This window comes from Melopsittacus undulatus, chromosome 4 (assembly GCF_012275295.1).
Source record: "Melopsittacus undulatus isolate bMelUnd1 chromosome 4, bMelUnd1.mat.Z, whole genome shotgun sequence".
NCBI classification, from domain to species: Eukaryota; Metazoa; Chordata; class Aves; order Psittaciformes; family Psittaculidae; genus Melopsittacus; species Melopsittacus undulatus.
This window is the reverse complement of record NC_047530.1, coordinates 43,406,796-43,431,895: the sequence shown is the minus strand read 5'-3', so window position 1 is coordinate 43,431,895 and position 25,100 is coordinate 43,406,796. Positions and strand designations below refer to the sequence as shown.

Genomic DNA, 25,100 nt, shown 5'->3' with positions numbered 1-25,100 from the left:
GTTCTCTTTTGTGTCAGGACTGTAATTTTTAATAAGCATTTGAGTAAAAGTAAACACTTTGAATATGTAAAATAAAAAACTTTGAAAGTGATCTTTAACACAAACTACACATTCACCTTCAACAATAAAAATATAGTATCATTTCAATATGTCAGATAGACTTGCTACACATATCTGCTGGTAACCATATGAAAGATTGAATCTACAATGTATAAATATCCCAGTTGAACGATTGCCTAAAAATACACAAACAACAAATTTGGAATTATTTCCTAGCCCACAGATGGACTTTTTCTAACCATCTCCTACAAGTTATATACAAATGCATTGCTGCTTTGACTGCAGAAGCACCACAAGTGGGCCTCTGTTCCTCTAAGGAAAAGCACATAGGGTTTAATAAATATTCCCAATAGTAACACTGGTGCTTGAAGCAGAGCTAAGGACTACTACATTTCAGCTGTTTTCACCAGGTCACATGGACTTATGCACATTCAGGTTCTTAACGATGATCTTGAACCAGATCTCTCCTACAGTGGGCCCAAGGTCTTCATTCTCACAGTCCCTGCATCTGCCTTCCAAGACTTGGATGGTGTGGTCAGAGCATTTGCCAGTGAAGACTGATGCAAAGAAGTCATTAAGAACCTCAGCTTTCTCCAAATCCTGTGTAGCCAGTTCTCCTGATAGGTTCTGGAGAGGGCCCATGTTTTCCCTAGTCTGTCTTTTATCTGCAATGTACCTATAGAATCCCTTCCTATTATCTTTCACATCCCTAGACAAGTTTAATTGTAACTGGGCCTTAGCTTTCCTAACCTGCTCCTTAGCTTCCTGGACAACATTCCTGTATTCTTCCCAGGCCGCCTGTCCTTGCTTCCACTTTTTATAAGCCTCTTTTTTTCCCCCGAGGTTTCCTCAGCAGCTCCTTATCCATCCAAAGAGGTTTCCTGGCCTTCCTGCTGTGCTCCCTTCTAGTTGGGACGCGACACTCCTGAGCTTGTAGCAGGTGATCCTTGAATATCAACCAACAGTCCTGGGTGCCCCTGCCCTCTAGGGCTATATCCCATGGAACCTTACTAAGCATGTTCCTGAAGAGGCCAAAATTTGCTCTTTTCAAATCAAGGGCAGTGAGCTTGCTACCCACTCTCTTCACTGTCCTGAGGATCTCGAATTCAACCGTCTCATGATCGCTGCAACAAAGGCTGCCCTGGATCATCACCTTTCCAACCAGCCCTTCCCTGTTGGTGAGCACGAGGTCAAGCATGGCACCTCTCCTTGTCAGCTCCTCTATTACTTGCAGAAGGAAGTTGTCTTCCACACAATCGAGCAACCTCCTGGATTGCTTGTGCTGGGCTATACCGACCCTCCAACAGATATCAGGGTGGTTGAAGTCCCACTTGAGAACAAGGGCCTGAAAGCGTGAGGCTGTTCCTCTCTGCCTATGGAGTGCTTCATCCACAGAGTCCTCTTGATCAGGCGGTCTGTAACATATCCCCACAGTTATGTCTCCCATAGCTGTTCTCCCTTTAACCCTGACTCACAAACTCTGTGTTGACTGCTCACCTCTCCCCAGACAGAGTTCCACTCTCTCCAGCCTATCCCTAACATAAATAGCAACTCCCCCTCCCTGTTTGCCAGGCTTGTCTTTTCTAAAGAGCTTGTAACCTTCCATTCCAACACTCCAGTCATAGGAGCCATCCCACCATGTTTCTGTGATGCCTGTTATATCATAACCCAGTAGACATGCCCACATCTCTAATTCCTGTTGTTTGTTTCCCATGCTACAGGCTGTATAGAGGCATCTGAGCTGAGCTCCAAATGAAGCCGTCTCATTGCCTGGAGTGGCTGGAATATCTCTACATTGCTCCAAACATTTATTATAGGTGCTGGCAGCTGACTAGTTGTGTAGGGATGGAATGATGACCCCCCTCTGCCAACACATCTAGTTTAAAGCTTCCTTGACAGGTCAGGAAAGCGTCCTACCAAAACTGCTCTTCCCCTTTGTTGCCAGACCAGCTCCACCAGCCCCCAGTAGACCTGGCCTACTAAATTGAATCCCATGTTCTAGATACCCAAACTCCTGACTGTAGCAACACCCTTCTAACCATTTATTAACCTGGCCTATCCTCCTAGCCTTTTTAAGGTCCTCCGCTGTATCCTTGAGAATTGATGAAAAGACCATCAGAGCTGCAGAGCCCCTAGCCACCTCTCCCAGGGCTCTGTAGTCCTTCTGTATGTTCTCCAGGGTTCTGCTGTCTATATCACAAGCACCCACATGGATGACTAGAAGTGGGATTAATAGTCAGTGGGACTTACTAGAGCAGGCAGCCTCTCTGCAACATCCCTGATCTGTGCCCCTGGTAGGCAGCACACCTCCCTTGAGAATGGGTCAGGCTGACAGATGGATTCCTCTGTGCCTTTCAAAGCAGAGTCCCCTGCTATTACAACCCACCACTTTTTCCTGGCAGCACCAGTACAGATCTTCTTTACCAGTGCACCACCCGGCTGTTTCTGGTGCGAGTTTGTTTCCTCATCAGCCCCCTGCAGGACAGCAAATTGGTTCTAGGTGGGGACATCAGATTTAGGAGGAAGCCCCTTGCTTTTAATTGTCCTCTTCCTCCTTTTTTGTTGTTTTCTTGTTACTATTTCCTAGCTTCCCGGGTTAATGGCTTCTTTCTTCCCTCCATGAGCTACAGTGGACGCTTGAGGCCCCTGCACAGTTTGGGCCTGGAGCAAGCAGTCCTGCTCCCGCTCAGCTTCCCTGACATCTTGCAGCCTATTGATAGCCTCCCACAGCTCAGCCCCTGCTGCAGGAGGACCTCCACCAGGGAGCACTGAGTGCAGCCCTGTCCATTGTGTACCCTCCCCTCACAAGATCACTCTCCACACTCCGAGCTCTGCACCTCAGCCTCCGCTCTCATCGGCTCTCTCTGGGTGCCTACACTGGCCACTGCTGGGGCAGGCAGAGCAGAGCTTCCAGACCGGGCCCTGGTCACAAGGCGAGTGTGCACCATCCCGCGTGAACTGCCTCAACCCACCCTGGTCACCTGCGCTCCTGGTCTCTTGCACTCCCTGGGGCAGGTTTTTAACCAGTCAGGGCTGGTGCTGCTCCTCCTGGCTCCGCCCCCTGTGAGTCCATGTTGCATTAGCTGAGCTGCCGGCTCCTGTGCAAGGCCTGTTGAGATCTTGAGGCTCTCTTGGTGGCTTTTGCCACTCTGAGTCAAGGCTCCTGGATGCTGATCTCCTCCCCGCTCCAGTGCTGAAGGCGTCCTCTCTCGAGCTGCTCACCTCAGCAATGAATTCACCTCAGCAATTGAAAAAATATGGACGGGACTTGACTTGAAGAAGTTAGTTCTGGAACACTTCAGAAGGTTATATAATCTAGTGGTGAGATGTTGCAGAAAAAGGGTAGTTGTCCCCATGCTCAAGCGTGGTACAGGTGCTTGATTACTATCCACCAGTACAGTACAATAATATGGAATTACAGCGAACTATTTGGCAATTATGCACTCCTTAACTCCAGCAAAAGAACTTTGATTCCTGCTCCACAGGTCTCATCTATAAAGCAGGGCATAGTCACATCTCTTATTTTGAATGTATTGGTTTATGTTGTTCTGTGTTTTAGTGGAATATCCAGGGCTTCAAAAATATTCATAAATGTGTATGTTGACTTAGAAACTTTATTCAGTACAATTTATAAAGGAAATGACATGTTACTACCTCTCTAGCTTTTGCTTTTGACTTAGAAAACTTTTGTTCTATTTTTTTACTTTTTTAAGAATGGATTTTTAACAAAATACGGAATGCAGTTGTTGAACCTGTTGCCAAAAAACGTTGTTCATTGTATTCTACTATGTGAAGTGCTACTTCTTGTGATGATTTACAGTATAAGTTTCTCACAGAAATGAAGTATCTATGCTGAGGAAAGATAGGCAAATACAGGAATCTGAACAGCCTGTCATGGCCACTGAGGAGGAAGAATTAGGAATTCATTCATTTATCTGAATGTTTCATTGGCAGTTCTACTTAAGAGAGAACATTGGTAATTTTTAGACAATTGTCATACAAATATGAAGAAAACGGTAACCCTCTGTATGATATTTGGAGCTTTTTAAGCCTTGTAATGGGTAGTCATTTAGAAAGTGCACACTGAAGTTTTCACCAAAATTTATGTAATTGCTTTAATTGTAATTCTTATGTATTTACTTTTTCTTTTTTTAGCTTTCTGAGAAATACGGAGTCCATGTTTGCGGAGAAGGTGGAGAATACGAAACATTCACTCTGGACTGCCCTCTATTTAAGAAGAAAATAGTTGTGTAAGAAACAGTTTCTTCCAACTCCTCATATTAAAGCAATGGGAACATATTCACATTTAGCTTGAGGCAACTTTTGTTGGCAGAGGTAAAACATGTCCTCCAAGTTCACAAACACTCACTTTGTCTAACACTGGCAAAGTCCTCTGAAAACCTGAATCAATACCTGACAAGGCTAGGCCTTCATAGAGGGCTATAAACTTTTTAGACATTTGCACTTTCGTTTACTTGCTGATTATGGTCTGCAGTAAAACTGGTACCTACACACTGACACTTTTATCCTTTCATGAAGTGCGAATTGCCTGTAATATTTATCTTTCATTACAACTACATTTGATAAAATGCCACATCAGTAGCCTGTGGGTTCTATTAACTCTGTGTGTGTTTTAAGTTTAGCAGCTTAGAATGATAACAATAAACATTTTTCTGCAATTTTTAAAGAATATTTTAAATGCAAACTTTGCATGGATCCATCTCGTTTACACTGAGTAGTTTATTCCTTTGATATAAATTGCCAAAAATCTGTGGAGTGGGATATGGGAAATATTTGTGTCTTGATGCAGACAGACTAGTTTGTTAAATAGAACACTTACAAAGCCTGTTTGCTTTGAATGAGATGTTTTGACTGCTGTTCCTTTTCTTAGCCTAGTAAACAAACTAGTAATAATGAATTGGTGATACTCAATTATTTTAGGGAAGGTCAAGATTACGGGGGATATAGACATGATTAAGGCTTTCATTGTAAAGGTCTTTTGTTTAATTTTTCTGCAAGACTGGGATCTGCCCATATGAGGAACAGAGAACTAAGAGCTGTTAGTTTCATTTCATTGCATGCATTTGGGAAAAGAAGAGCAATAGACAAACTGGTAAAAGGGATGTCAGCTATGCTGGCAGATGTCTGCTGAACTACCAGTTGACTGGGAGGTATGTTCTTTGAGTAAACTAAAAAACTAGATAATTTGAGTCTAGAGGTACCTCCTTGCAGGAAAGCTATGAAATTCTTCAATAAGAAGAAACTTCGGAAAGTAATGTAGAATCTTTAAACTTGGAATTATGAATATATGTGCCAGATGAGAATCTTGAAGATTCTCTGAGGGAAACCGGGTGCTAGGTAGAAGCCATAGTTTTTGAGCCAACCTGCTGACTAGTAGGAGTTGGAGAGTTAAGCAGGAAGCTAGAGTAAAACCTTTATGATGCTTGGGTACATCTTATCACAAATAAACCTGGGGATGAAGGACAAAACTTCCTAATAAGCCCCCAGATATAATCAGTTCAGTCTCTTCTAGTACAAAAAGAAAACATTGTGAAATCATTGGTAGAGCACAATTCAATTTTGTGTTTAAAGCCCGATATGATTTCTATTGAATCAACAAATCCTTATTAGTTCCAGTAGGTGTCAGAGGCAGAATTTTGTGAAAATCTGTCATTAGAGTAATACTACCCATTGCCAGCTGTGTGGCCTATTCAGCATTTATATGGCAACACATGCAACAAAAAGTATGCTTCAGAAAGATAGATTTTAACTGACAGACTAAATATACTTGTATCAGTTTTTGCACTTGAAAGTGTTTGGCTGATTATTTACATTCTTCCTATTTATTTTGGGGCTGCTTATGTTACAGATTAAATCTGTGAGTTTATTGTACTTGGATGCATAATTTCCCTATGCTCCTTTTCAAAGCTCTTGTAGCATAGATACAACATCTCATTAGAAATTCTTGGTTGATGGAGTGTAGAGAGATTTTTTTTTTTGGTTGTTTTTTTTGTAGCATAGAATTTGAGGAACACTTTTAGAAAAAGTACCTTGTGCTTTTTGTTTGGGATCAACCAAACACAAGTTTAGGTAGGAATATCTTATAATATGTGCTAAATGTTTTTCTGGCTATCAGTGGTTTAATAACCAACCAGTCAGCTCGGAAAACCTAAAAAAGAGGTGGTCTGGCTGAGTTGTCTGTATTTCTACCTCTGACATTCCAAATAACAATAAAGTTAAAGATAAATTCACCAAAACTACAGGAAAAGACAAATATATACATCAGTGCATATTTAATAGTAAATATATGACACAGCAGACTGTTAAACAGTTACTCAGCTAGTTCTAAATATACATTTCAGTAATGGAAATTGAATAACTGCACTGGTATTATATGTCTCTGGCTTGATTAGTCATGCTTAGCTCTTAAAATATGTCATAAAGACATATCTTTTGAGGAGCCATTCATGTGAAATCTATTAGTTTATGAATTTCTAAAGGAAAATATTTTGTAATTTTTTCATATATTACAAGCTTTTATTTATTTTCTATTCTTCATTCTTGCTTCTTATATGCACAGAATCAAAAGAGACATTGTAATCGTGTTAAATATACTAGCATAGTTACCAAATGTTTAGATAGCCATAGTTCTGGTATGCATCCTCATACAAATTTTGAAGCTTGAATGGATTTGTAAGAATTACAGTTCAGAGGTTAAAACCTGTCATGATTTTCAAGGTCCTTAAATTCCTGAAGTCCTCCAAGACGTCTTTCATAGATAAAGTTTCTGAAGAAAAAATTGAAGATTACTTTTGCCACCAAAACAGGGGTGATGGATTAACCCTGTCTGGCAGCCAGGTGCCCACCAAGCCTCTATCACTTCCTGTTTTCAGAATGGTAGGAGGAGAAAATAAGGTGAAAAATCTTGTAGATCAAGATAAGAACAGGGTGATGGCTTACTAATTACTATCATGGACAAACCTGACTCAACTTGGGAAAAATTGCCAATTGAAAAAAAAAAGAAAACTTTTCAGTTAGAAACAAAGGCAAAACTAAAACTACCTTCTCTCCCAACCTCATTCTTCCCAGACCTAACTTTACTCTTTGTTCCTGAATCTTCTAAATGCTCCCCACTGAGCAGGGGAGAGAACAGGGGTTGTGGTCAGTTCATAACACTGTGTCTCTGCTGCTTCCTTCTCTTTGCACTTTTTCCCTGCTCCAGCCCGGGTCTGTTTTGTGGACTTCATGAACTGCTACAGGTGGGTCTTTCACATGGGGTACAGTCCTCCAGGAGCAAAGTGCTCCAGCATGGGTTGCCCATGGAGCAACCTGGTTGTTTCTGTCAGGTAACTTGCTCACGTATGGTTTCCTCTCCAATGGCTACAGTTCTTGCCAGGAGCCTGTTCCAGCATGGGGAAACCTGCTAATTCAGGAAAAGAAAAATATAGCCGTGATGTATTACTATAGAGAAGTGGGAGTCTTGTTACTGTAAGACTATATGATGAATTTTGCTTTAGAATATTAAATTGAATTCTTGCCATCATTCTTAATCTTCATTAAAAAATATGCCTCACAAAGGAAGCACGTCAGATCAAGTGTAATGTTTGAAAACAAGCAAGATCTAGCAGTGAAAGCAAGATCTTAGAATTAAAGTATTCAAGCAAGAGTGAGCTGTTTTTTATCTGATTTCCCAGGTAGAGTATTGTAATCTATTTGTCAGCTTTCTTATGCTTAGTATTTGGGAGATAAGAAGAGGTACCAAATCCTTCTTACACTGGTATTTAAAAATCAATTGATTGACACCTGTTCAAATCAAAAATATGTATTTCTTATCTGAGTGCCATCTGATATCTACTCATTATAAAGGCCCATTAGTATTTATGAAACACAGAATAGTTAAATTTTTATTTTCAGTTAAATTGCCATATTTCAAGTATTTTGGAACTATAATTTTGCATTCATATATCTTATTATTAGCTGTGTTTACGTTTGTAATTCTAAGTTCAGAGTTAAAAACAAATCTGTAAACATGAAAATAATCATGTACTGAGAGCACTGATTGTTACTCTCAAACTTCCTCTAGCTTGTCATATTTGTCTTGTGAAAATGTTAGTGGTGTAAGATTATTAGATATTTCCTAGATTTTCAAGCAGACTTAAGAGATATGATGATTATGACTCTAAATTTTTTGTTAGAATAATGATGTATGTTTGGAGATGCTGTCAAAAAATGCAGTACTTAGGAAAAAAATATTATCTTCTTATATGTGTTGTAATACTATTTTCAGCACCAAATAATGTACCTACTGTGACCCATCAGCTGAGAAATGTTGGCATATTAAACTAGATTATCTATGATAGTCCTATCAAATACACATGTTGACTGTACGTCATAGGAATGTACTCCATGCTGTTTGTTTGGGGTTTGTGTGACATTACTAGAAATCTGTTTTTTTATCATCTCATTGAATACTGGGAAGGTGACAAGAGCAGTGTGTGTCCTTAGCCTTACCTATGACAATTTGCAGATTTTATTGTACTGCATCTGAGTTTCTCTTACGTTTTCTTTGAGTTTCTCACTGTCTGATGTTTGTTTCCTAGAGCTACCTTTTCCCTAAGTAGTAAAACTATGCAGATATAACAGATACTGCCTCTTGTGAATCAAAGTGTGACAGATTGTGTCTGTAAAAATGAAAACTAAAATTAACTAATTTGAATCAGCACACAGGAAGTTTATTGTTGTTACCAATACATTTGGCATTAAAAAGTTGTGTCTAGTAGTCTTCAGTATCAGATGCAAGATGGTTGAGTCAGTTTCTCATTGTGAAATATTGTATGTTATTAATACTTCAAGAACTAATCCCTGGAGTATTAATCAAGAGAATGGACTTCTAAGGAAAAAAATATCTCCTGCTGATGAAATTAAAAGATTCCTTTACAGATTAGTCTCTAGAATGTGAAATGTTATTTATGCTTTCATAGACTGCAGCTAACTCAGTCTCTCAGTACTTGTCTGGAAGTGGGATTAGCAAGGAGAATCTTAACACGCTCAAGTGACTTGCAGCTGGGGTGTCAAAAAACATGTATCATACTAATTGTTGTTTGACTTTGTGTGTTGGAAAAGTAGAACATCTGTGTTTAGGTAACACAGGCCTGTGATAGACTTCGAGTCACCCAATTGAACATGCTTGAGATTCCTGCCCTGCTATGGGAAATATCAAAGCACAGTGGTAAATTACGCCTACGCAAATCCCTGAACACAGGCAAAAATAGCAGGTTCAGTGATCCTCTAGCATGAACTGAGCTCTGCAGTGTGCTGGTGTCCCTGCTTGTGTGCCTCTGCCCAGGCTGCTTTGGGGATCCCTCAAAGTTGGTGAGGTAACAAAAACGAATTTACTCTTTCCATTTTATCTGTGGTTTTGTAGTTGTTCCTGCCTCCTGCCTCTTGTGGTTCACACAGGAAGTACAGTGTATTCCTTTTGAAAATTGAAAATTAGAGAAGATAGTGTAGTCCAACAATGCAATTTTATATAGCAAACTTTTTTTTCTTCATTTATTTCATTCAAAATCTGTTTCGTAATTAAATAGGAAATTAATAGATTGACAATGAGTTACCTTAGAATCTGTGTTATACATTGACTAAGTATCATGTATATGTGAATTTATATACTGATATTTGATGCTAAGAATTTTGTATTCCAGAGATTCAGCTGAGGTGGTTGTGCATTCGGCTGATGCATTTGCACCTGTGGCCTACCTTCATTTTTTAGAATTACACCTGGAGAATAAGGCAAGTAGATTGCAAATGTCATCTTCCTTTAAAGCTGTATGCATGCTTTCTACTTTTATGTTGCTTTGTCACAGTTTGGAGTGAACCTACATGTTCTTACGTGGGTGTACTTTCAATAACAGTGTACATATTTAGTTGAATTTCAGAATTTAGCATAAGGAAAAAACACATATATTTCTTTGTGCCAAATGAATGAATGGGGTAGTATGTGTGTAGTATTTTTGATCTTGAAACCTCAAGGTGCTCAGCCAAAGCTACACGTGCTCAAGCACATGTGTAACCTGTGTAATACAGCTAAGCACACTGTGAAAAACTATGAACAGTGTTGATTTACTGGGAGGTGGCATCTTTTTTTGCTGTTTCTTATGTACAGTGGATGATTTCAAATATTACTGACCCACAAGTGCTCAGGTTTTAAACGTACTGGGTTTTTTTCCATATGAGAGATGCATCTAATGAAAGTACTTCAAATCATGCAGAGAAGATTATTCTTGTCAAAGATCTTAAAGGAATTATTTGCTGGAATTCTTTCTCTTAGCTTATGATTCCTTAGAAACAGCAGAGCAGGGATAGGATATCTAGTGGTTTAAGTATTGCAGACCTGTATGTGAGCTAAGAAGCTCAAAAGAGAAGCTATTTTTCTATTTTTATCATTTTTCTATTTTTCTTTTCACTCTTTTATGGGTGCAATGGTTTATTTCTTTTTTCCTCCTGAACGTCTATGTGATTTTTCTGCTACTGTTGCAGTCATCTGTTTATAGGTCTCCCTCCTTCTTTCTAGATTGAAGATTGCTGAACCTCTTCCAGGTGTAGGGATTGTTATAGAACGTTATTATATTGGTAGTTTACATTTCACGTCTCTTGAGCGACTACATTTCCCAAATGGCTTTCAATAGATCATGCCTTCCCCCCCCTTTTATTTTTATTTTATTGTTCCAAACAAATAAAATATCTCTACGCTTTTCTTCTATGATGGCCTCATTCTTGCCTTAGAAAGTAAATTGTATTTCATCCTGTCAATTTCTAATTTGGGATTTCTTTCAAAAATAAAACATTAAATATTTGTGTGGGAGACTGTGAAAAGGATATCAACTAACTATATGAAGCAAAACCAAATAGGCTGAATAAAGGAAAATTTTGGAGCAGGGCATGATAGGGAAGAGTGATAATATATTAATATTTCTTTGGGAGCACTGACTTTATTGCTCATGGCTAACTTGATGCTAAAATGCACTGTACATCACTACAATGTGACAGACTAGGGAAAATGAAAAATACAAAGCTTTACATAAATCAGGAAAAAAATCATATTAAAATGCATAAAATTTTATATAAGAATCAGGATTTTACTTTTATCTGTTCAGAAGCTCTTTTCCCCTTCTTATGTAGATGTTTTAGATTTAGTTAAAGCCTCACAGTTTCAAGCAGTGTTGCAGTAAATCATATTTCAAATTTATTGTAGATAAAGCTGTCACACTCTCTGAGGGGTAAGGTTTACAGTGTCTTGCCCTGGATTTTGGTGTATAAACTAACATATCATTAAAAGGAAAATAGTCTGTTTTCTGCAATGGTTGTCTTGTAAGAAAAAGTGGTATCTTTTGGCTATAGATTATTTTATGGCACATTAAAATAAGATGGGTTTTCAGGAAGTAATGAGTATGGAAAATCAGTCAGTCTTTCAGAGCATAACTTCTTACTAAGCATGGTTTACCTGCATAACAATAAACAGGCCTTTGAGATTGAGATGCCTGTGGTACTGTACTTTTTCTCACTATTTGATGCTTAAAAGCCAGTCCTACAATAGCGAATTACTTCAGGGAAACACTGCTTTAGAAGAACTAACTTTAGTTTCAGGCTTTCAAGGGATTACTGAAAATTGGGCAAAAAATACTCCATCATGAACAATGTGCAAAAGTAGCCAATTGTGTAAGTACTTTGAAACCATTAATAGAGTGCACAGTGACGTGTAATTCTAGTAAGTATTATGACATCAGTTTTGTTATAATTTCAACTGAGATATATACATATTTTTAACTTTTATTGTATATTCATTCTTTGTTATGTGCCACATGTGTTAATTTTACGTTTTTGAATTTACTGTTACAATCATTATGCAAGTATAGCTACTGTACCTTAGTCTCTGCTTGTTTTCCTCCTCTATAATGCATTTTCTTCAGCTAAACCTCTTCATGTTTAACTACAAAGCCTGCATAGAAATTTGTTTTAAATTGTTTTTGGCAGCAAAATGAGTCCTTGTACCTGGGGGAAAATAACATTTTACTGAGTGTTCTGGTTTAATACATTACCGTGCAACTTCAAGATGTGTTTTTGCATAATACTTGAAGCTTTTTTTTCTTTAACACACCCTCTTTTCTTTCATTACCAGTGATATAGAAAAGGCTAAAGAGATAAATATACTATTGTGTTATTAAAACATTATTAAAAGTTCAGTAAACACAGCTTAGGATAACTTTTTGTAGTTATTTTGCAAAACAAAAACAAAACCAGCAATAATGCTAATAAAGCAAATGCTCAAAATTCAGTAATGCCTCATTTACTTCATGGTAAAAAACCAAGGTCACCAATCTAATATACATAATATGATACCTAGCTTCATCAATATTTTACTTTGATAGTAAGACTGCCACTTTGTACATTTAAAATGTATGATGTTTTTTGTTGAGGGTGAAGAAATTTCTGAAGCAGGCTCCAGAATCTTTAAATCAAGTATCACCTTTTTTATTTAATACAAAATTAATTTTGAGTATTTTGAATTAGAAGAAAGTACAACGGTGAAAGAATTTTTTTTTTAATTCTGACAGCACAATAACCTTGCAAAATATTTTAATTTTTCCTAATATTATGCTATTCTGTTACTCTTAAATTGTGTTGGTGTTTGAATCATCAGAACAGAAACTTAAGCCATTAGAACCTCTGCTGATGTACTGAGAGTTAGCGATAGTCCAGAATTAGAGGGAGTTGAGTAGTTTTCTTTCTACACTTGGTAGAAGAAGGGAGCCTGTTTGCCTTTAAAAGATGGGAATCATGCCTTCTACTGCTCTTGTAGCATTCTATTGCATTATATTTACCTATTATATGTTGATATTGTAAAGCTTATTTGTCTTCCTGTTCGTAAAAGATCTTGACCTATGTGGGTGGAGCACATTTCAGAAGTGCAGCAGTTATGCCCCTGTTAAAACATCAACAACTCTATTTCACAGGTCAGTTTGGAGATTATTTTAAAAACGCTTCTAAAAGTTAGAAAAGGTCTTTTGGAGATATTTACATGCCTTGTGTATTAAAGGAGAAAAATCCAACTGGTTAAACTTGATTTAATTTTGTAGCCTGTTTCTGTCCAGTTCCTTCTGGTCTGAATTATTTTAATTAATCTCCATTTAGGACTTTAGCTGTAGAATTAAGCACTGCAAGTCATGTCAGGGGGAACAGGAAGGATTTTGAAGTTGCAAAATATGTTTTATGGGTGGCATTTTTTGAATGCTTTGTCATCATTGATACTTCTCCTAGGTAACCTTTGGTTTCTCTTCTACATCATAATAATACAGATAAACCTTGTAGTTATGTTTTCAAAATTTTGTAACAAGTACTGCATTTTTTTTATAAACTGATTTATTTCAGACACTAAAATAGTAAATAAAAGATTTTTGTTCCTATTCCATTTGACTGCAGATTCAGTCCAGTTCTCTGAGAAAAGATAATTCTTTTTTCTTCTCTTTTCACAATGAAGAGACTTTATTTGAAAGTCACTTAAAGGACTGACTTTCCTATGAGTCTGTGTATTGTACTTCAAATACTGCAATTACATGTATGCGATCTCTCTCATTGTATTTGTTTCAAGGAGTTCTGTTACAAAGGTACACCACATAGTCTCTCCTGTGTTCTGAGCTCTCTGCCCCACTGTATTTTCATTGCTGCTCAGTGGTAGAACTATCAGTTTTAGAACTGTGTTATGATAGGTTTTTATAGCAGTTTCTCTAGTGGAGAATGTAAGCTTTTTTAGAAAGCAATCTGTTGTTTTCATAAAAGACCACTGCATGGAATTTCAGCTATATCAGTCAAAGTCCTAGCTCCAAGGCTTTTTCAACAGGAGATTTTGGATCTTGGAACACTCATGCATTTGCTTAACTTCATTCTGAGCGCACTTGCATCAATGACATGAGTTATGTGAATAATAGTTAAGCATATGCATGCATGCAGGCACTGATCCAAAATTAGTTTGGTATCACAATGTACAGTGGGTGTGGGGGAAACAGTGGAGAAAATGGGAAAATATATTGCTTCTGTGAAGTAACATGAAAATGTTATGTGATAAAATAGGTTCTGTAGGATTTAATTAAAATCTCGTTATAGCAAGCTTGTGTTGTTTTTTTTGGGTTTTTTTTCATTTGTTTTTAAAGTGATGAGAATATTATAAAGGGAAACTTAGTCTGTTTGTGGCAGTCTGTAACTTTAAGTTTTAAGTTTTTAGATTACTTTCGCTGTCAACAGGAATGGAAGACTAACATTTGTATGAGATTTGAATATAACTACTAAACAGAGTCTGGCAGCTCTTCTTAGGCTGGCATTGAGCCTGTTGTTCTTCTAGTGCCAGGTTCCACACCTAATACTTCTGCTGTAGCCTGCACCTGTGCTGCTGTGGAAGGTGATTGATTACCTATGTTTATGGAGCATCGTGGGAATCAGCCTTGAATGAATCATTGTGATGTATCATAGCCATCCATATCAAAAGTAGTCTATAATTACCTTTATGGTCTTTAGTATATGTAAGGCACATTGTAGGATTTCTAGTATTTCTTAAAAATTCCCTAAGCTTTAGCAACTGACCAGCTTCTTTATGTGTGGAAACACAGATGTTTAATTTTATTTATATCTGTGAAGCAATATTAATATCAACTTAAACATTTATAAAATATTGACTTGTTTAGGAAAAAGGAATGTGACTAAGACAGGAAAATTTCACACAGCATCAATTTTGTGTATTTGTAGTATTAACAAATTGCAAAGCTACAGGGAGTTCTGTAGGTTACACCAAGCCAGTTGTGATACAGTCTCACCACATACCGGGTGAATTTTTTTAATGAAGCACATTTTGCAGAAAACACTTTAAGAAAAATAGTTGAAAGAACAGATGACATAAAAATGGAATAGGTGCTGTTTTAATGTTCACTTGCAGAGCATATAAATTCTGTTCTCCAGGTTACAGAATGGAGAGAAGTTACAGATCTGTAATACTACCTACAGAAGATATCTGTAGCTCCAGAGCTCTTGAAAGGTAATTATGTAAAGCTTAAGCGAGAAACAAAGTGGCTGTCATACTGGCAAGCTGGAACTGTGCCATTTCCATTTAACGTTTTTTTGCTTAGGGATGGTTTGTTATATCGTATTGAAGTCAAAATCCAGGTGATGTGAAAACAAAACCCAACACAGCATGTGATAGTATTATTCACAGCAGCATGTTAGTGCATGCTTACTCAGGGCACAGGACCAAAAGGTACAAACTCAGTGTTACATTAGTACTCAGGGAATGCCTGTGCTACAATGCAAACTGGTTGTTTCATGGTAGACATTACAGATTACCCAGTGGAAGCAACTAGTTCAGTAAAACAATAATTTTCAAGAAGGAAAAGGTAGCACTTCATGCTTCTAGTCAGTCTTTATATTTCTATAAAGTGAGATCTCATGGATAAAAGCATAAAATAGAAACTTCATTTTCTTTTTTTTTTTATCCATTTCTTAGTTCTTGTATAATCCAGTTTAAGATCTATTTCAAGTAGGTTTGTGTTCCTGCTCCTTTACTTTCTGAGTCATATCTTAAGGGTTAGGGGCTATCAGGCAGCCTTCAGGGTAACAGCAAAATCTGTCAACTGGCAGTGGTAGCTGAAGGTGTAATTCAATGAGTAAAAAATGGTATAGATGGTGTTGGGTGCTTAGTTGACTTCTTTTAACCTCTCTTGTACAATTGATTCACATGAAGTAGATTATTACCTTGACTTTCATGCCTTACTTGGAGGAATGAATAAAATGAGGTCCAATCAAAGAACATCAGCCCCTCTTAGAACATACCTTTAATGTTTACAGTGCTTATAAAACTCCCCTTGAGCCCTTTTAGAGGCAGTGGAGCTGAGTTTCCTCTCATAGGTAATGACCTTTTCATAATTTAACCTTCCTGGAGAATTTCAAAATACACTGCTTTAACTTAACTGAATCCTTTTTCTCTCCAGTGAAGTCAAATATCGACATAAGTGCTGAATTCTCCTCGCAGACTTCTCATGTGTACTGTGAATTTATGCTTTTTTTTTTCCTTCCTTTTTTTTTTTTTGCTTAATATCAAGAGAAAACTTTTCCATAGACATTTCATGTGGAAATTCTATAACCAGTACACTAATTTGTAAGTTAAAAGAATACTAAGCAGTCTCTAATCCATATGTAAGAATTGACAAAGTCTTCATATTTTGTGAACTTTTTATCTTTGTTTATTTGGCTTTATCATTATTTATTGTGAATTTAGCTGGCAGTGAAATGTAGAGTTTAGACACTATATGAAATTTGAGACCTTTTAAGCTGAAGATTAATCGATAGAATCTGGCATTGTAGCATGCAGTGATGCTTGGTTAAGGTTCATGGATAAATTCTGTGATAACTCATATTGGTTTTAGATGAAGACAAGTATTATTAGACAAGCTGGTGATTGATCCCAGAGTCAACATGCTCTGCAGATTAGGTTGCCTTGGAAAATCAGGTGGAAGAGAGTAGGAGTTCTTATTGCTCTAAAATATAAAAGATATGCATGTATGCTGTAACTATGTGACTTGCTGAAAATATAATCCATGTGGAATTTTAGAATACTGGTCAGTACACACTCTGCCTGTGTATTTTGCTTTAAAAAATGCACAGGGTAGTTTTCTCTTCCTAGGCCTAAGAAAGCATTTGGGAAGAAAAGATACAGTGAATTATTTTCCTTCCTTTTTAAAAAATTACTTTATTTAAATCTTGGGAAATGCTCTTTTCTGTATCTCAAAACTCTTCAGCATCCCAAACCATGTTGAGTATGATGAAAGGGCTACAAGGGATAGTCTTTGTGAGATGAACAGAAAAACTGCATTCATTGTGTTCCACAAAGTTTTAAAACTTTGTTAGTCTTTTGCTCTGTTTCAAGTGTTCAGTGACAGTGTTAGTTATCAAATTTTGCACTCTTGTTCTTTTTTTCACTTAATTTAGGAATCATAGTTGTCCTGTATATAATTGTGGAATAGGATTTCTTACTCATAGTATTCTTTCTATCTCTTACTCTGAGTCTTAATTGTTTTTCATATTTATTTTCCTTATTTAATAGTCTGTATGCATTTTTAGTATCATAGAATCATAGGATAGTTAGGGTTCGAAAGGACCTTAAGATCATCAGGTTCCACCTCCCTGCTATGGGCAGGGACACCTCACACTAAGCCATGTCACCCAAGACTGTCCAATCTGACCTTGCAACACTGCCAGGGATGGAGCATTCACATCTTCCTTGGACAACCCATTCCAGTGCCTCACCACCCTCACAGTAAAGAATTTTTTTCTTATATCCAGTCTAAACTTCCCCTGTTTAAGTTTTAACCCATTACCCCTTGTTCTGTCACGTCAGTCCCTAATGAAGAGTCCCTCCCCAGCATCCTTATAGGTCCCCTTCAGATACTGAAAGGCTGCTATGAGGTCTCCATGCAGCCTTCTCTCCTCGAGGCTGAACAGCCCCAACTTTCTCAGCCTCTCTTCATATGGGAGGTGCTCCAGCCCCTGATCATCCTCGTGGCCCTTCTCTGGACTTGTTCCAACAGTTCCATTTCCTTTTTATGTTGAGGACACCAGAACTGCACACAATCCTCCAAGCGAGGTCTCAGGAGAGCAGAGGGGCAGGATCACTTTCTCCAACGTGCATTTTTATGCCGTACAATACATCAACAGCATCACATTGTATTCCACAAGTTTCTGCTATCTAAATAGTGGTAAGCCCTAATGATGCTGTTCTGTGAATTGTTCTAAGCTGATAATGTACCTAATATTCTAAGCTCTAATGTACCCATTGAGCTATGGTATTTTCTATAGCTGGAACTAAAAAATTGAATGAATGTGCTGTTTTCATATTAGTTGGCATGCTATTTGTTTGTTTGCTTATTTTATAATGTTTGTCTCAAGCAGGAGGAATCTTCAGGTATGTTTATGGTCAACAGCTGTTCTTGTGAGGTAACCTGCAATGGTGATGATGATATTTTCCCATCATCAGAAGAGGATGAACCACAGAAAAACATTCCAGTCATCTGGAAGTCTTTGAACCATAATTATTTGGATTTCAGTGAGTTTTGCACAACTTCCATTAATATTCAAATAATATTGAATATTTCATGCTGCGGTGGGTACACTTTAAGAACAGCCCTGAAAAGAGTGTTCGTGACCTTTAATAACCAGTCTGAAAAAAAGAGATCCTACTACAGTGTGGTTTTCTGATAGGAATCAATAGATCTCCAGTAATGTTGCATTTTGAATTACGTTACAGAAGGAGCATATCCCAATTTTGTATTTCTTTCAGAAAGCACACTAATGTGTTCTATTTGTTTGAATGAAATGTATAATTATTATATAATCATTAATTGGAATCAAGGGATTGAATTTTATTTAAAAAGTGTAACTGCACCTGTACCCATACTCTACTGTTTTAAAACTGAAGATAGGAAAGCAAACTATAAAACTAAGTACAAAACACAACTGTTCAACTGAATCATAGTGTATATAGTCTGTCCCCACCCAAGCAACCTTCGCGTGACATGCATGATTGAGTTTAGTGACCTAGCAAATTACTGTCTGTTAGGTGAGCTGCAGTAACTAATTGTATGCCTGATATTACCACTTGTCCTGGGTGCCTCAAATGTAAGGTGATTAATGCAAGATAAACCCAAGTTCACAGACTGGTACCTTTTTGAGGTACCACAGCATCACTGTTAACTTGCACCCAAAGATAAGTAAACTTTTCCTTAAAAAAGGTTTCACACTGTAGAAGCACTTGATATTGAATGGCATTTAGGCTGTTGAATATGGATAAGTGACTGGTGGAATGTTAAAAACATGTCTAAACATGTTATGCATTTGCTAAGATGATCAGAACCAGGTTAAACACCTAAATTCCATTTAAATTTGGCATTTACATTTGCAAATCTGTTCCTGTGTCATTTAGATTCTTCCAAAAATTTTAGCTTTTCAGTGTCATGCCTTCTGCCAAGTCTGTATCAAAACAGGCAGAGAAATTGTAAAAGGTCGGCAAAATTTGTACTGAAATTCTCAGCTAAATATTACATGCAGGCATATATTCTGAAGGCAGTGTTGTAGGAAGATTTGTCAAGTAGCATTTTGAAGCTTTGTTACCAGTACACTTGCTTTTAAGTTTTTGGTTTATATCTGTTTTTCTGTAATTATATTTTTCAAGGTGTTTTTACAGGTTTTGATTGTTTTTATGGTTTGGTTGGTTTGAGTGTGTTTTTTCTTTTTTGTATTTTTTTGTTTTGTTTTTTTCCTGTAACAGTTTTTGTTACTTAAACAATTTAAAATGTCTTCTAGGTTAATCTGAAATCTTTCATTATTATAATCAGTGTTCTTCATTTTCCATAGCTAAGACTTTTGGAAAATCAGGAAAATCTCTGAGTGGTTACCAGTGGTTTTCAGGTATCACTGCTCACTTCCTTCCATCAAAAGGGAGAAATGCTCAAGAGGCAGCAATGGAAGCATTTTCTTCTCTTCGAGGTGCTTTATTCAGCTATTGCGTTATCTGCTGTTAACTATACTGTTTTTAATATGGTATTAAATAAGAATCTATGTTGTTATACAGTTTTATAACTGAATGTTGTGGTTGTCAGTTTGCCATCTCATTTTGCGTTTGATTGGAATCATTGATATCAGGACTGCCAGCTTTAATATTGAACACATCATAATTTGAATGGCTTTTGAAAATCCTGGAATGCCCGAATAGCATTCATATCACTGTAGCAACACTATTTCTGCGGTACTTACTCACTTTATAACTTGCTTTATAGCTTTCTCACAGTATACTCTCTGTGTGAATGTGCATGTGTGCTATGGATGCTGTCTACTTGCTGAAGCACTTTTGTAGCTGCCATAATTTTAAATTAAGTTATCTGGGAAGCTGATGTACATTTTGGCATCTATGATTGGGTCAGTAGCAGTAAATCTCCTTTATATTCTTAATGTAAAGGAGAAATTGCTGTCTTGGGAATCATGAAATCCAGGTTCCCTAATATCTTCCTCTTACAAGATACTGACATATAAAATAAAATGGTCACATTTTTGTTTTGTGGGGGATTTCAATTACAATTTTTAACTAAAACATGTTTATACAGGCTTCTTTTTCTAAAAATAGAAATATTTTTTAGTATATAAATGGATAGGCTCATATTCTTGTTCACGAATTTTGTGAGGTATTGTTCTATAAAATCTTATTTTTTGCATGTGCAACTGAATATTCATGATAATAAACCCTAGTAGTTTTATCAGAAGCAAATAAGTTATACTCTGTAGAAGGTCATTAAGCTAGTTTTTGATTGATTGGAAATGAGTAAGGTGGATGTGATCAAACTTTTAGTAAAAGACAATAGTATTTAGTGCAGATTTTCTGGGCATAACCTGTAAATTGAAGCAAAAAGGTTGTGTAATGTTTTATTTTGTTCTCATATTTGAATGGATGTCTGCCAGTACAAATAATATATATTTTTACCTTAGCATCTGTCAAAAAAATTGTCTCTCTGACAAGGACAGTAGCCTACTGCTTTCAGCAAATTACTTGCATTAGCTGTAATTTAGTAAAAAAAAAAGTGATAATTTTCTGAACCTTGGTAGAAAATGTCAGTTCTCACATTTCCTTTCATTTTCCTCTTTTTGGAAGTGGGTATGAAGACTGAATGAATTATGATTGTGTCATGGCAAAAGAATCAATTTTTTTCCAAGAACATAACTGATCTGCAAATATGCACAAGGCTTTTTCTGAACTCATGCAATCTGTACAGCAGTTCAATCTTTAGTGCTGTGAAAATTGAAGAAGCATGGTCCTTTTAAACTCTTTTGTGGGTTAACAGATTTAATCACATCTAAAGAGGATAAGTCCTGCCAAAAGGATTCAGAAATGGAAAGTTATTGCTAGAAGTTATGAAACATGGTTGTTCTGTTAAAGTGGATGCAATTCTTCCATGAAACAGGAGAACAGAAGGGAACTCAGGACATGGCTGTTTACATTTATTTTCTTAAACCCTTTTGTTATATTTTTCTTTAGATATGATTGGAAGGTGACACTGCTTTATATATGAAGCAGCTCTGGTGCAGCTGTAACATAAAAAGTTCCACAGTCTTGAAGGGAACTACACAGAATTTTATTATATTAGAATTTAGTCCAAAATGCTACTTCCTGAAGATAGTTTGGGTACTGTATTTTGTGGCTCTCAGCCTAAGAATCCTGGAGAGCCATTTTAGAAAGATGAACCTGTACTTTGGCTAATATTGTCTTTTGGATCAGTTCTTTTAGTGAGTTCTGCCTGAGTAAGGGTGAGTTTTGCCTTATGTTTTATAAATTATTATAAACAGTGAGTGGCTCAAAATACAGAAGAAAGGCTATCTAGTTTCCCTGTACATCTTGGAGATGTACTGTGTAGGAGTCCTCTCCTTGGGAATCAGAGCTTGCCATCAAGAACCCAAGTGGTGGGTTAGTAACTGGTTCATCATTTATGCTTTTCTACTAGATAGAGTGCTTTGGAGGATCAATTTTGTTCAGCTTCCAAGCTAGAGAAAAATTATTCCCATTATTCCTCTAATTCATATATAGCAAAAGGGGATTGTACTTTTACTTACTTTAAGAAGATTTTTAAAAATAAGGGTACAAATTCTGAATTTATCCCAATCTCTTTGCCTTCCGCTTGCTCTAATACTGTTAAGTTTCCACAAGACAGATAGTTTGTTGGCTTGTGCATTTAAATTTAGAGCTGGGGAAAAATGGGTTGGTTTGGGTTTTTTTCCCCTCCAGTATTCCAGATAATGCTTCAAAACTTTTAACTGCAGGTTGTAACCCTTCTCATGACATAGCTGGTGTTGACCTGGTGATTGCTATAAAGCAGCATTAATACATTTATATTTCTGATCAGAATTATTATTGTGTGCTAATTTATCGGCTGATCATTCCAGAGTGTATCTTGATTTCATAGGAGTTCTGCAACAATTGCCATGTAATCTCTTATATCATTTGGCATGCACTTCCTTTTCTGTCAGTGAGAACCCCCCCTCTTCAGATTGCTAACACTAATGGCAGTATGATAAAGCTGAGACATTCAGAGCAAAATTCAGTATTGGTGTGACTAAATGAACCTTTTTTAGAAGTGTGCCAAAAACCACAGAAAAATTTTAGACAAGAAGTATTTGTTTATCAGTAAGGCAGTAGCCAGAAGAGATTGTCTTTATACTTCTCCATTGGAAAGCTAATGTGTAGATTAACATTATATGGAATAACATAGCTCATATAAGTTAGATCACATAAAACTGTTGTTAATATATGTTCTATATTCAGATAAGATTTTGTCTTCATTTAGTTTCTATCGCTCGTCAGTTACAAAAGATCCGCACTGCAGATTTAATCACATATCTTGTTACGGTATTTGCTATGTAAGAGTAATACACTCTGCTGTGCATTTTCTGTGCATACACCTCCAGATGATCTTGACTTCCCAGTATCTTTTTTTTCAACTGTGATTGAACTTTCCTCTCCTCTTATCTTTCCTTCATTTCTCCTGTGGCCACCTCTGCTTCCTATTTTCTGCCTTGCCATTTGTAACTCTTTGTTTATGCAGAGATTATTATTGCAGTAAGGGGTTTTAAAAACAGCTTAGACAAGCATCCCTCTGGAATAGCATATAAATATTTGATCTTCTCTTTGAAGAGGGTGATGCTCTAAAAGACCTCTTATTGTCCCTTCCAGTTCTGCACTTTTTGTGATTCAAAGTCCTTTATAGATTACTAGCTGTCATAACGAAAATAAAAAATACAAGGCAGTGAAAGTTACAGGTACGAGGAGTTTGGACTGTAGCATATCTACATGCATTAATGCATGATATTTTTTCTTGGGGCAAGAATTCACCACTGTGCAGGGTGGACAAAACTTATTTGTATTCTGTTTATATTTGGAAAATGAACGTGACAAAGAATGTAATGAAAAAAAATAGGTATTACGTGGGGAAAGGCAGTATCTTGTAAAGCCTTCAGTCAGGTTTAGACAACTGATAGGTTATTACCAGTTGGTTTTGCTGTACAAAACCAGAATGCCTATGCTGTCTTTCTACACACATTTAAAATATTCCGTCTTTAACAGCTGTCTTATTTTTATCCTGCAGCTAATATGACTTCAGAGGGATTGAAACCAAAGGATATTATTTTGGTTCATCTGTATATGAAGAGCATGAAAGATTTCAATGTTATAAATTCAGTTTATGTGACAGAATTCGATTTGTGTCCACCAGCAAGGTAGGATTAGACTACTGCTATAGTATATTTATGATACACTGTAATATATTGAATTCTTTTTACCATATTTATGAAGCTTTTGTCCAAATGTTTGTGCCTCACAGACTTAGAAATAGACCTTTGATACCTTTTTAGAGTAATCAGATCAGGGCTGCTCAACTGAAAAACTCTAGGGATGGAAATTCTTGCCTTAGTATATACCATAAGGTTTATAAATGCATCCCATATATGGACTTGCAAAAGAATAATACATCTTCTGCAAGTCTTGATTCTTCTGACTTGATTGACCTGAAAAATCATTTCTGTTGGTGGAATATTATTTGCTGCTGTTAGTTTGCCTCCCTTTGCCTGATGGCAACCCTACTCTGAATGCAGCCCAAGATACCATTGTCCTTCTTTGCTACAAAGACACTTTGCTGCCTTATGTTCAGCTTGTTTTCATCAGGAACTTCCAGGTCCTTCTCTGCGTAGCTGCTCTCAACAGAATTTGCTCTGAGAATATACTGGTCCATGGGTTTGTGCCTTTCAAGGAGAGGGAGATGAACTTCATAAGTTCCTTGTTGAACTTGTGTGCTGCTTTCTCCTGTCCAGATCAATGTGGATGACAACAGAAACCTCTGCCATTCCTTCCAGTTTTATATCATCTGCAAACTTGACAAAGGTATACTCTACCTCATTGTCAGGATTATTAATGATGATGGTGAACAGAATTGTGCCCACTATACATTCTTATGGTATGCGCTTAGTTACTGGCCACCTGTAAGACTTCTTGTGGCTAAACTGCACCTTCTGGGCCTGGCCATTCAGCCAGTTTTCAGTCCACCTCACTGTCTGCTCATCCAGCCCATACATCAACAGCTTCTGCATGAGGCTGTTATGGGAGACAATGTCAAAAGCATTACTGAAACCTAACTATCGATAATTATTAAGTCTTCCTAAAAGTGACGAGGGCCTTCTAGCTCCTTGTGACAAACCTTATTCACCTTGTTCTGTTAATTTTGATAAATACAAAAGATTAATTAGCTGAGTTGCCTGAGATTTGCATAATGGGACACTGGGAGTTACTTCAAAACTACCAGTATACGCTTACTCTGCTCCTTTTCTTCTCCTACTTATCTGCACTTATCTGTGGTTGAAGATGAATACTGAACTAGATAGATCTTTGGCTTGTGTGTTTGTTCTTATTGTCTTGTGTTACCATCAGATTATGATTTTAGTGGGTGGCTTAGCTACAGTTATATATTCAGTAAGAATGCAAGTATGAAAAGGCATTATTTTGGAATTCTGAATACACTGATGCTAACACTCATTCTGTTGTGGTTTAAACCCAGATGATAAGTAGGAACCATGCAGCTGCTCATTCACCCCTCTCCTTTTTCCCTCCCTATGCAGGATGGGGAGGAGAATTAAGGGTTGAAAAACCGTCAGGTTGAAGTAAGAACAGTTTAATAACTTAAGCACAATATAATATGAGTATTACTACTGCTAATAATAAGGGAAATAGTGAATAGAGAGATATAAAATTAAAAGGGGAAACAGTGATGCACAGTACAACTGCTCACCGATACCCAGCCTGACCCAAGCAGTGATCAGTCCCTTCTGGATAACTCCCTCCAGTTTATATAATAAGGATGACATGCTATGGTATGGAATAGCCCTTTGGCTAGTTTTGATCAGCTGTCCTGTCTCTG

The 25,100-nt window shown here is 37.1% G+C and overlaps 1 protein-coding gene across 1 annotated transcript in view; it reads left to right on the top strand.

Moving 5' to 3' along the window:
- DPH6 (diphthamine biosynthesis 6) overlaps window positions 1–25,100 on the top strand; it is a 205,307-nt gene that overhangs the window by 65,231 nt on the left and 114,976 nt on the right. Inside the window, exons 7-11 of the mRNA XM_005149286.3 lie at window positions 4,216–4,310; window positions 9,762–9,849; window positions 18,046–18,199; window positions 19,507–19,638; window positions 23,280–23,409. Of these exons, the coding sequence (XP_005149343.2) occupies window positions 4,216–4,310; window positions 9,762–9,849; window positions 18,046–18,199; window positions 19,507–19,638; window positions 23,280–23,409 (599 nt within the window). The remainder of the gene's footprint in view (window positions 1–4,215; window positions 4,311–9,761; window positions 9,850–18,045; window positions 18,200–19,506; window positions 19,639–23,279; window positions 23,410–25,100) is intronic.